We start from the raw sequence: 12502 nt of genomic DNA on the forward strand, positions 1-12502 counted from the left end.
CGTACCATCGCTGGAAACACCGTTACACCGAGGCATTTGTTCCGAATCCGTCTGTGCGACGATAATCAAGGCGAAGCGCTGTCTGTAGACGTACGAGGTAGTGTATAACTATCAACTATTTATATCTGCAAGAAAAACATCCAATTAGTTGTTAGTCCAAACATGATAACTTAAGATATAGGCCTAATGCTGTGCCCAAGGAGAATTCTATGTAACGTTAGAGGATCTCAGATCTAGGTTGTAAGTTCCTACTTTTTTGAAGGAAGTAAGGAGGAATGAATATTCAGGAGGACACGTATAAGTATATACCGGAACTCGTGTTTCCTTCCAAAATCAACCATGTAGCGGGACTCTTCAGCAAAACCAGGAAGCAATACTACGTGGTACGTCTCCCTCATTAACTGTCTCTACTTAGCTGATTTTCAATCAATTCAATATGGCGGGTGAATAACGAAGGTTCAATACGATTTCTAACATCAAATCGTTACAAAAATGTAAGTTCACAATCTCCTTTGCTATAAGAGTCGTTACTGCTGTTTTATATTCCTGATTTTCGTTCGTGGTGAGCTGTCAACTCAAATACATTAACTTGCTACCATCACAATATAGCTAAAGATAACAAGCAAGCAAAATACCGTTAAGAAATCTAGCTAATGTAAGTCTGATTGCCTATCTTGCTTGTTAGGTTGACAGAAATAAATAATAAAAACATTGGCATGCATGTATCGGATTTGCTACTTCGCAATAGCTAATTAACAGCGCGTTGCAAATGTCTGCGTGAAATCCGAGTCTCGTTTTATTTAGCTAGCACACTACCAGTTAAGCTTCCGAGTAGTAAATAGCTAGTGCTAGATAGCTGGCATGTCAAATGACAATCAGATTCAATATGGATAGGTAACGTTGACAGGACAATAAGCGATATGTGGTTGGTCTTCGCGTCTTAGTTTTAACCACTCAGCCGGCAGAATAACCACAGTTACTAACTATCGTAAGCTAACACATATTAATTCACTGTAGATAGGCAATCAGTTGATACAACGGGAACATATTTGAAATCTTTCATTTAAGTAATGCCAGTGTTTTATTTTTGTTAATGTTAACCTCTTTTTCTAGCCACACAGTCGACGCTTGCGCAGTGGGAATATGGCAGACAAAAAAGGGAAACATGTTGCTGTCAAACGGACGTTGACTAAAAAAGAACAGGAGGAGCTGAAGAAAAAGGTATTTTCTTCATGTAATATGAATGAAACTGTAACCAGCGAGCAGCACTCTGAAGGGTGTTACTCTTTTAGTGAATCGCCGCATCTGTAATGTAAACTAAGTCATTTGAAAAAAAAATGTAGCACATAAGTTTCCCTTTCAGCATGGTAATTTTGTCTTAACTTAAGGATGTTGCAGTCAATAACGTTGTGTAGGACTCTCTGATAAATAACTGATGAAGCACATTCATGTCACTTTCTCCTTTGGTCATTTATGGGACTTTCATAGGAAGAAGAAAAGGCAGCAGAGGTTTTTGAAGAGTTTTTAGCATCTTTTGACAGTAATGAGAAAAGCGGAGTGAAGACCTTTGTACGCGGGGGGATCGTGAACGCAACTAAAGGTAAGGCGGCCCAGGTCTAAAACAGTGGCATCCATTCCTAGTCCCGGAGGTCTGAAATACTGAGACTTCACAGGTGCCTTTCAGTAAAAATCAGCTGAGGTTTCCAGTCGACAGCAGTAGACTTAATTTTATCTGATGATCTGTGAATTTGGCATAAATCGAGTACGGTCGGGTAAGTGCCTCCCTTGCACTGTAGCACGCTTCTGTATTTCCATTACCTAATATATCCGTTGTTTGCCCTCACCAAATGAATTCAATCATTCCCTCGCCTGGTGAGAGCCAGGTGCTTATCAATTTCTCATTAAAAGATATATGCACTTCCTAAATGAGTCCAGCCCCCCCCCCCCCCCCCCCCCCCCACACACACACACACACACACACACACACAGACACACACACACACACTGAAATTTGTGTTTCTTCACTACAGAAGAGGAAGCAGCAGAGGTGAAGAAGAGCAAGATTTACCGACCGGCCACGAAGTTTGCACCACTGTCTCAGAATGTTTTATCGACACAGTCCTCTGAAGTCAGGAAGCCTGTGCGTGAGCAAGTACAGGACAAGTAGTAACACACACTTATAATGTGCATTTTCCATTGTTAAATTTGTCTTGACTGTATTCTGTTCTCTGCGGCATAATTACACTTGTGTAATAACTGTAAGTTCTATTCAATACTGAAATCATGTAGTTGCATTGCGTTCTAAGTCACTCTGGATAACATCACATGAAAAATTATAGTAATAATAAATATAATTGCGATGCATCCCTTGTGGTAGTTACCAGAATGATGTACACACACAGAGGTTCTGCTGTTATGTCATATCCAGTTCTTTCACATTGTAATGAACTGTATTTTGATTCACAGATTAAAAAGAAGACTGAGGAAAAGAAAAAGAGTAATCTTGAACTCTTCAAAGAGGAGCTAAAGCAGTATGAACTTCATCTTTTGTAGTGTTATGTCAATATTTATTTTGTCTGGTGGTATGAAGTTTTTGCAAGGATGACTGTGCATTTGTGTCCTATTTAGGATACAAGAGGAGAGGGAGGAGAGGTATAAAAGGAAGAAAGCTGAACCTGGAGGCTATGGAGACTTGGACATACCGCTGTCTCGACGATCAAGTACAAATTTTCATTCTGTCTCAGATAATGAGTATCGACTAAGTGACATTGTTTCAAATATGTGGAACGGTTGTGTTCATTGCATTTCTTTCATTTGTTATTTTTACCATATATCCTCGCTCCGATTGACCCATTACTTTGTTACCTAGACATTTTCAAAACTCAGATAACCCATGAGAGTGAGAATCATCATGTTATATGGCATATATGTGGTTATATGGCATGAAGCAATGCTCATTTCACAATAATGTTCTCTTAATTTAACTTGTGCCTTGAAATTGCTTTGTTATACAATGGCTTGTCCTTTAATCTCACCCCAGTATTTGATGATGACCCTGCTGTGCCAACCACGACCAATCTGTACATTGGATGCATTAACCCAAAGGTTAGTGGGGAATGTGCTGTGACTGTTTGGTTGCAGTGGCATTCAAAAACATATAAGCACATCTCTGAGCAAGGCTGAGAATGGGTGATTAGCTAAGGCAGAAGCCTTACAGGTCATCTATCTCTGTCTTGCTAGTCTGGAAAGGGGACGACTTGCTAGCGTTAACTGTAGTGACTTGGTGCTATCGCTCTGCCCCCCAGATGAATGAGGAAATGCTTTGCAAAGAGTTCGGAAAGTACGGGCCTCTGGCCAGCGTGAAGATCATGTGGCCTCGCACGGACGAGGAGCGCACCAGGGTCACAAACCGTGGCTTTGTGGCCTTCATGACACGCAAAGATGCAGAGAGGGCGCTGGCAGCGCTTGATGGTGAGTTTGGGTCACTGCTGTGTGGAACGAGGACTTACCAGTTTATGCAACCCTCTACTTCAACTGTCATGATCCTGCACTAATCCCTTAGGATAGCGCAACTCTTGAAATGTCTTAATCTCGTTATCTCGTTATCTCTACCAGCTAGCTTTTACCTTGTCCAGCCAACCACTGAAACCTGGTTGTGCAGCGCTTTTCATATTGTTGACTCCTTATGGTTTTTTTGCTTGTGTTATACTCTGCCTCACTTGTAAGTCTCTTTGGATAAAAGTGTCTGCCAAATGAATGAACGTAAATGTAAGTGTTAGTCAGCATAGTGAATCCAGCTTTAAAATTGTAAATCCTGGTTCAGTGCGCTGACTCTTCAGTGATGCCCTGTGCGGATGCCTTTTGCTCAGAACTGTCGTTGCTGCCACAGGTAAAACAGTTATGGGTTTCGAAATGAAGCTGGGGTGGGGAAAGGCGGTCCGCATCCCTCCCCAGCCCCTGTACACCCCCATAGGGGTTCTAAAAATGTCCACGCCCCCACCCCCATCCGGCCTGCCCTTCAACGCTCAACCCCGAGAGCGGTTCCGGAACGACTTCACTAAGCCCTGGGGCAGGTCGAAGGAGGAATTCGAAAAGGTAACGTTCTCCCATTCTAAAGTCGCCACCGTCTGTGCATGGTTCACTTTTGATGGTTTTGTGTTTCATTTGAATTCAACTCTGGAGGTTAGTGGAGCTGATGGTAAGCTTTTTGGGAGCAGATTCATAAAGGGGTGATGCATTTTCAAAGGAAGTAATGGGAGGATGTCGGCGAGAGCCGTAACTGAAACTTAGAACTGCACTTCCGTAAATAGCTACAGTAGAAGACAAAGTGTACATGTTGTGGATTTATTTATTGAAGCGGAGTTTTAAGTTCCAGTTATTCTGTGAGAAATTTATCAGCCCTTTGTGAATGTCCTTAATCTTAATCTACACTGTAGCATTTAGTGGGTGTATGTAATATTTATGGTAGTTGAAGAGGGGTTTTAGTAATTTTGATCATTATGTAATGATAATTTATCTTGTATGCCTGGTTTATAATGTTATGAACGCAGCTGAGCTGTGATCCCTGAATGTAGTGCCCTTTTGCTTTAGTCAGTATGTATCACTATTAGTAGGCTACTATGATCATTAATTTCAATGCTATTTATCCTGCGGTGTTTCATCTCTAAATACTCACTTTCTTTATATCTTCACTATTTGATTTGACTTCACGAACAGACTCTGTCCGAAGCCGTAGTCAAAGTGGTTATCCCAACAGAAAGGTACACTCTCTATCCATTCTTACTACTACTGCTACTACGACTGACCAGCCGTTCTCACAGCACAGAGTTCTAGAGGACGGAGGCCCCTGTATTCAGGGTTTATCTGTGTGTTACACGCAGGAAGTGCCCCAGTCCTACGAGCAACGCCTTGCAAAAAAAAATCAGTCGGGCGCTGACTGAACCAGACAGCAGCCATGGCTGCTAAGCGTATCGTGATGGATAAATCCCTTTTCCCTGTTGTTCTTTTTTTCTTTCTTTCAGTCAGTCCGTTATGTACAAAGTTGTGATATATGTGTGCGTGTGTGTGTGTGTGTGTGTGTGTGTCCTCTTATAACGGCGTAGTGAGTAATTCACTGTGAGAATTAATTTTCTGAAATGCCGTTGCTCAGAGAATTGGGGACTTCTGCACTTATGGATCAGTGGGGTTGTACTTTCCCATTGGGGGAGTCCTTGGCCCCAGTTCGACCAGAACCACAACTATTGTGACATCTTGCTTAGAGTCTAGAGTTTGATTCTGACTGTATCTGCCAATATCTAGCAACAAAACAGATAATGTAAAGCAGTTGAGTGGGATAAGTGCAAACGATCACTTTGATGGGCAGAAGATATAGATGTAGTCATAGCTGGCAGGTAGTTGCACATACTGATTGCTACAGTGCGTGATAGAGCTGGCGAAGTTCTGTACTCACACACACCTAACCTGTGTACTGTCAAAGCTGGTGTACTGTCAGACTCGGCTCCTCCATCAGAGTTTCGATATCAGTTCCTCTAGAGGGCTCACAAACTCAGTTTAGCCCAAAAGCTGGTAGTAGCTAATAGTAGTAAGCAATGCTGTCCCTTGGCAGTTCACCTCTTGTAGCCGAAACTTGATATTTGCGAAGTCTCTGTGGTGGAAAAGGCATAAGTGTCTGCTCTGTTTGTGACATGGCTCTGAATAGTAGGAAACACTGCATGTCCACCATCCTTGCCGCTCGTGGTCTCTGCTTTGCTATGAAGTATAACAAGGACAGGCTGTGTCTCCCCCCAACTCCCAGCTCAGGCCCAGACAGTGTCCCCAGCTAACACTCCCGAACACTGGCGTGACATTGCAGCAATACGACGGCATTGCCGCAATGTTACACGGGTCACGCTGTGACACGGTCATGTGCTAGGCAGGTTCTCCTCCTGTGTGCAAATCACCCACAGAAAGGAGAGGGAGTGTAGGGTCAGTGTGAAGTGAGAGCATTGTCATGGTCACTTGACTGGATTGCTGGGGGAAAGGTGTCGCCCCTCGAGTGCGCCTCATTCACCTCTCCCTGTCTTCCGCAGAAACCTTTTAGGCCTCATCCACAGGATGATAGAGTTTGTGGTGCGTGAGGGACCCATGTTTGAAGCCATAATTATGAACAAAGAAAAGAACAACCCTGACTTCAGGTGAGGAGCAGTCCATCGAGTCATCCCTTCTGGGTTTTTTTTTTTTTTTTTGGACGTGGCTTTTCGCTGAACGGTTTTCTGTGCGATTGCAGGTTCCTGTTTGACAACAAAAGCCATGAGCATGTGTACTACCGCTGGAAGTTGTTCTCCATTCTCCAGGTAGGCTGTCCTTTCTCTCCTTTCTGTGTTACATTACATTACATTCATTTAGCAGATGCTCTTATTCAGGGCACAAAAGAACTGAGGAGTATCTGTTCAGTTTGAATGAGCAACAGTGTCAGACCAGGCTAACAACACTTGCAGACCAGTGAGCATGAGTTTAACACTGTTCAAGCCCTACCACAAGTTAACTTCTGCGACCTGACTAGACAAGGGAAGCTAAGTATACTACCACGTCTCTGGCATTAGCCAGAGAGGGATAACCCCAGCTGTAGGCTGTAGGGGAATAACCTCAGCACACTGTCCCTCTGCCTCTTAGGGTGAATCCCCCAATGAGTGGAGGACAGCCGATTTTCGGATGTTCCGTGGGGGCTCCCTCTGGCGCCCCCCTCTGTTGAAACCCTATTTACACGGAGACGAGGACGGCAGCGAAGAGCCCTCGTCTCCCTCCCAGGAGGAAGAGCTTAAGAAAGGCCAGCTGAAGGCAGAGTAAGAGCCCATTCTTTACAGTACTCTAAAATCAAAGCACACCTGTGCTGAGCAGTCCCAGAGCAAAATCAGTCCTGGACCACTGTTTGTAAACATGTGCAAGTTGCAGTTATTCTTTAAAATGGTGTGTGGGAGGAAGACAGTATAATCTGGGGAATCCGGGATGACATTTTCTCCCTCTGCCAATTGGCACACAGCTCAGTTCTGCTCAGTTGAAGAATTTGCCTGTCTGTGTGTGCATGCATTTGCGTGCCTGATTGCGTACGTGTGTGTGTGTTTTTTCCAGGCACAGAGACAAGTTGGAGAACATTCTGAGAGCCCTCACTCCGCGGAGGGAGGACATCGGTGACGCCATGGTGTTCTGTCTGGAGAGGGCGGAGGCGGCCGAGGAGGTGGTGGGGTGCATCGTGGAGTCCCTGTCCCTCCTGCAGACGCCTCTTCAGAAAAAGGTCCAGACTTGGTGAACATCAGGGCTGAACAATAATGATCAATAATGTGCATTTGTGTTGTCCAAGATTTAGCCCTCAGCACTGGTTGTCTTATTGCTTATTTCATCCCCACAGATTGCAAGATTGTACCTAGTGTCCGATATCTTGTACAACTCGTGTGCCAAAGTTGCCAATGCCTCCTACTATCGAAAATAGTAAGAGTTCTTTCTTGAATAGTTTTTTTTTTTTTGTCTTTTCAAAGAACTTGCTTTTGAAGTAGTCATACTGTATATAAATATTTCTCTTCACAGAAATGTTTCTTGTGTTTAGCTTTGAATCAAAACTGCCCCAGATATTTGGAGACATCGGTGAGGCATATCGAAACATTCAGGCAAGGCTTCAAGCTGAACAGTTTAAGGTATACCGTGCTCTTGTTTTACATGTCATGAGAAATCATTGCACCCTCTACTGCTGCCTCACATGCCCCCTTTCCACCAACGCGAACTAGGTGCTAGTTCCGGGCTGGTGCAAGTGCCGGTTCGGAGTTGGTTCAACTTGCGAACCTTTTAAGAACCGTTTTGCTTTTCCACGGGCTAGAGGGCCACCATAGAGCCATGTCATTAAGTCACTGTTATATGTCTGTATATGTCTCTGCTTTCCCACTACTGCCAAGCACAATAACAACAATTGCGGACTACATTGTCTATTTACAACTTACTAAATAAAACAGACTAGACGCTACACTAGCTCTGTTTTTTTTAAAAATGGCAGTCACAAAGTTTTAGTTTGTCATGTTGGTCACGATAATCCCGCCCCTAGCCCCTGATGTAAGTGGTTCTTGGTTCTAGACCAGCAAGGTGTTGGTGCCGCTCTCGAATGAGTTTTCCTGGCCGAGAGCCGTTTTTTGGCTGTCGAAATGCGAAGAACTGGTTTGAGATTAGGCACCGGCTCCAAACCGGCCCTCAAACTGCCTTGGTGGAAAAGGGGAAACAATGTGGCCTCACAGGGGCTTGACTGGTCTGGTCTCATCTTATCTCACTAGCAAAAGGTGATGGTCTGCTTCAGAGCCTGGGAGGACTGGGCCATCTACCCGGAGTCCTACCTGATCCAGCTGCAGAATATCTTCTTGGGCCTCATCAAGGCCGGGGAGGAAGCGGAGGAGAGAGCAGAGGTGAATTCAGCTTCCTGTCATGTTACAGCCATAGGCATCACAGTTAGACCTTCTCTTTCACTGTGTTAGGAGAAGGTAATTAGACTGCTCATCTAATTGGGGACTGAGTACATAATGAAAGCATATCCCATAAACGTGATGTTGAATGTAAAAGTCAGTCCAGTAACTGATTACCAGTACTTTATGTGTGCTGCCATCTGTAAGGGGAAGAGTCTGAATGCTTACGTTGACTGGTATAAGCAGGGGTTCCATGGGGAGGTGCTGCAAGGAGAGAGAGTATTGTTTTACATTACATTCATTTATTTTACATAACATTCATTTAGTAGATGCTCATATCCAAAGTGACTTCCAACACAAAAGAACATTGAAGTTGAATAAGCAATCATGTTTGACAGGCTAACAACATTCCCAAGCCAGTCAGTGTGAGCTTAGCACCATTCAAGCCTTAATACAAGTTAACTTGTGCTAACCTGACTAGACAGCCCAGAAACTAAGGGAACCCAAGTGTACACACTACTGTACATCACAGTCACTAGATCACTGAATCCAAAACGCATTGCAATACTACATGTAAAATAAACAGCAGTAGTACAAGTAGTGGGTGTGGGAGGTGGGGATTGAAGTGGAACAGAGATGCAGTCTGAAGAGATGGGTCTTCAGCCTGCGTAACTTCCAGCACAGATTCAGTATCCTGTGTCGGTTAAGCACTTAGTCCTGTGTTCCTGTGTGCTGGAGGTAACCTCCCCGGACCTGGACGGGGCTCCCCTGGAGGACCTGGACGGTTCGCCCATGCCCAGCATGCCTTGGGACCCCACCAGCCTGGACGGGGTGCCCGTGGACGACATCGACGGGGTTCCCCTGGGCACCCTGCAGGACGACATCGACGGAATGCCTCGTAGGTGGCCTTCATGTAACGCTGGCAGATCTACATTCAGACTGTTGGGTTTCTTCAAAATCTGCTTTTGACATCATTGAAGCACCAAGGGTTTTTGACTTTCTGGTTGTGTTCGTGTGTGTTTCTCAGTGGACGAAAGCTCAGATAAAGAGAAAAGCCTCCCCCAATCCCGAGTCGCCCTGTCCAAATGGGAGAGGGTTGACGATGCAGAGGTCCTGCCCAAAGGTACGATGAATCCTTGTCATTCCGTAAAGACCGAAACATTCAGTCACTCAGTTTTCCCCATCTCCTGGGGAAAAAAATTGCTAATTACACATGCCTCCACATTACAACGTTGCTTTCTGTTGTACAATAAAGTGAGCTTCTGGCTTTAGCACAAAATTAGTATGAGGCATTTCCCGTAAAGCAGAACATCAATAACGTGGCTAATAGCTGTGGATCCAAACAGTGTCATCGTAAGGCAGAGTGTTTTGTCTCCGCAGTAAACATAATTCGCTGGATCTCCAAGTCATTTCACAGCCAAAAACGTCATTCAGTTGCCAGCAACAGATGCAGTTGATATCAGCTTGTATTAAATCATCTCAGTCGGAGTCAGAGCTAATGGTGGACATCTCTGATTAATGTAGGTGGACTCTTGTCTGATCCTCTTACCTTTCTTTGTGGACTTTCCTCCATCAGCTAACACTGAATCAAAATGGGACCTGCTGGAAGAACAGGATTCAGACGATGAGATGAACGTTGGGTAGGATCCTATTTCTGTTTTTTGGTGTTTTTTCTTTGAATATCAGTTACTAAAATACAGCGCTCCAGTTTCCAAAGAGAAGTTTTCTTCTGAATAGAAAAAGTTTTGGGCTACCAGGTCTCCTGGTCCCAGTGGCATGTGCTTCACTGTATTTTTGTTCATCATGACCACTAGCCGATCCTTTGTAAATTTTTCAGTAAAATTCTGTTAATCTATGCAGCACAACTAATTAAAAGAACATTCTTTGGAATTTGAGCAACCAAGGACAGTTGGCTCAAGACTCCTTGGTCGTATTTTTTCCTGCATCACGAATTTGATGTTTGATGCGAGAATGAGCTCTTGTGTGGAAATTCGTGGAAATCCTGTTCTGTTGTCGGTTCCCCTGGCCCTTCTGTAGTGCGGACGCTAAGGAGGAGGATGGGGATACAGGGGATGACAGCAGCGGAGAGGACTCCTCCAGCCCGTCCAAGTACGACGCTGCCGAATTCAGAAGCTCCCTGAGCAAATTCGAGCTGTCCGAGGACAAAAGGACGAAGCTGCGGGAGCTGGAGGCAAGCCCGCCCGACCCCCCCCACCTCCCTCACACACCCCCCCCCCCCCCCCCCCCCCCCCCGGGGCTCTGTCCGCTATTCGTCAGCATTCCCAGACTCGTTCCAAACCCCCGTTATTCTTTCCTCTGACAGGTGAAAGTGATGAAATTTCAAGATGAGCTGGAGTCAGGGAAGAGGCCCAGGAAGTTGGGAATGAGTGTGCAGCAGCAGGTGGAGCACTACAGGAACAAGCTGTTACAGAAGGTGGGTGGGTGTGGCCAGTTACCGTGGTTACCAGCATTTTCACTCTCATCCTACCCCCTGTGAACAAAGCTGGTGGAAATCGTTGATTGAAATAATTTAGACATATTTTAAGCTCAACATTAATAATTAAGTTTTCTGCTCGTCAAATACTGATCTCATCTGCACAGTTTGGGGGTCACAAAATATTTTCAGTTTTGAAATGGGGTAATTCCTGACCCTGTTAGTATTTAATGGTATCCATTTTTTTTTTTCCCCCTTTCAGGAGTTTGATAAGGATGACCAGGACAGGAAGACTACCCAGAAGTCAAAAGAGAGAGTGAAGAAAGAGGAGAAGAGAGACAAAGCAGAAGACAAGAGTAAAAAGGACAAGGAGAGGAGTAGGAGGGGTAATAAGGAGGCAAGTCAGGATCGAGACAGGAACAGGGGCCGGAGCAAAGACGCTGAGGAGGAGAGGGGCCGAGAACGGTACAGAGGAGGCAGCTCCACCTCCCCTTCCAGGTAAGTCCTGCCCTGTACCCTTCCTCTCTCAGAATGCTGCATCATTCCCACTATAGGGAGGAGTGGGAGAGTTTAGTGTCATTACATTATGTTACATGATTGGCATTTAGCAGATGCTCTTATCCAAAGCGACTTATATAGGTTACCGTTTTACCTTTCGGTTACCACTATACCACACTATACCACTATACCACAATGCCACCTCATATTCATCTCTTATTGTATGTTGTTAACCTGACATGTTCTCCTGTCTTCACCTCTCAGTGTTGATTTGAAAAGGGCGAAGTCGAAGTCCCCGAAGAAGTCGAAGCGGCTGCGGTCGCCGTCCCCCGGCAGGAAGTCGAAGAGGTCAAGCTCCCGGTCTCCTCATCGCTCCCACAAAAAAATGAAGAAGAGTAAACACTGACCCCGTTCCCCCCCCTCAAAAAACGCCTTCGTCTCTCTCAAACATCCAACGTGTGTATAAAGACTCTGCCAACGCTTCCAGTGCCTGGGGCACCCCCTCGCTCGTATCCCACAATGCCCCTGGAGTGGCACTCCAGACCCATCGCCCACACAGTCTCTTCTGTTCACCTCACAGCACACTGGCAAGGACTGCTCGAGCCAAGGTTTGGTACATTTTTGTAAAAAGAAAGTTTGAATATTATTTGTACGATTTCATTTTGCTTTTATTTTGGTTTATTTGTTTTGTTCGTTTTGTAAATCCCTGTTCAAATCAAAATATATTGCAAGAATGTCACTGAAACGTCGCAATAAATGACTCTTGGCAGAGTTTCCTTGTACTACCGAAACATAATGACTCCTGAGTAATGCAGAAGTATGCGACAGCAAATTCTTTAACTGTCCAGTGATGTCACGGCGGGGTCAAAAAATGAAAATAATATAAAATTCCCTTATCAGAGGGTAGAAGTGATAATCCACAACTGATCTAGTTTACACAACTCTGTGCCCTCATATATTTTTGATGGAAGGAACACTTTAACCAGTATCCATGTCTTATGTTCTATAAAGGAACAGAAGTTGAAATAAAATGTTTTTCCACATCATCTTTTTGCACCAAATCATTTGACCACCAATAACAAGCACTGAGCGCAACAATTTAAATCCTTAAATAAATGACAAAACTTTATTGTGAGATATAATTATGAGATAC

The 12502-nt window shown here is 44.6% G+C and overlaps 1 protein-coding gene across 1 annotated transcript; it reads left to right on the forward strand.

Annotated features, from left to right (window-relative positions):
* Positions 1–431: 431 nt before the first annotated feature.
* On the forward strand, positions 432–12346 carry LOC118775331 (U2 snRNP-associated SURP motif-containing protein-like). Its single transcript, XM_036525204.1, has 24 exons — positions 432–494; positions 1114–1221; positions 1489–1600; positions 2031–2140; positions 2467–2531; positions 2629–2720; positions 3041–3105; positions 3306–3471; positions 3890–4095; positions 4717–4760; positions 6069–6173; positions 6266–6332; positions 6652–6821; positions 7108–7270; positions 7385–7464; positions 7580–7667; positions 8292–8420; positions 9156–9315; positions 9445–9540; positions 9994–10057; positions 10455–10608; positions 10741–10851; positions 11114–11349; positions 11614–12346. The coding sequence occupies exons 2-24, from the start codon at positions 1144–1146 to the stop codon at positions 11753–11755; spliced, it is 2703 nt and encodes a 900-aa protein (XP_036381097.1). The 5' UTR covers positions 432–494; positions 1114–1143; the 3' UTR covers positions 11756–12346.
* The last annotated feature ends 156 nt before the right edge of the window (positions 12347–12502 follow it).

The sequence above is a fragment of the Megalops cyprinoides genome, chromosome 3 (assembly GCF_013368585.1).
Source record: "Megalops cyprinoides isolate fMegCyp1 chromosome 3, fMegCyp1.pri, whole genome shotgun sequence".
Classification (NCBI taxonomy): Eukaryota; Metazoa; Chordata; class Actinopteri; order Elopiformes; family Megalopidae; genus Megalops; species Megalops cyprinoides.

Bases quoted from the DNA above. Each gene is read 5' to 3' on its own strand.
- LOC118775331 (XM_036525204.1), top strand. From the start codon at position 1,144: ATGGCAGACAAAAAAGGGAAACATGTTGCTGTCAAACGGACGTTGACT. The intron at 6,822-7,107 runs GTAAGAGCCCAT...TGTTTTTTCCAG, and splicing joins AAAGGCCAGCTGAAGGCAGA to GCACAGAGACAAGTTGGAGA. The intron at 10,852-11,113 runs GTGGGTGGGTGT...TCCCCCTTTCAG, and splicing joins GGAACAAGCTGTTACAGAAG to GAGTTTGATAAGGATGACCA.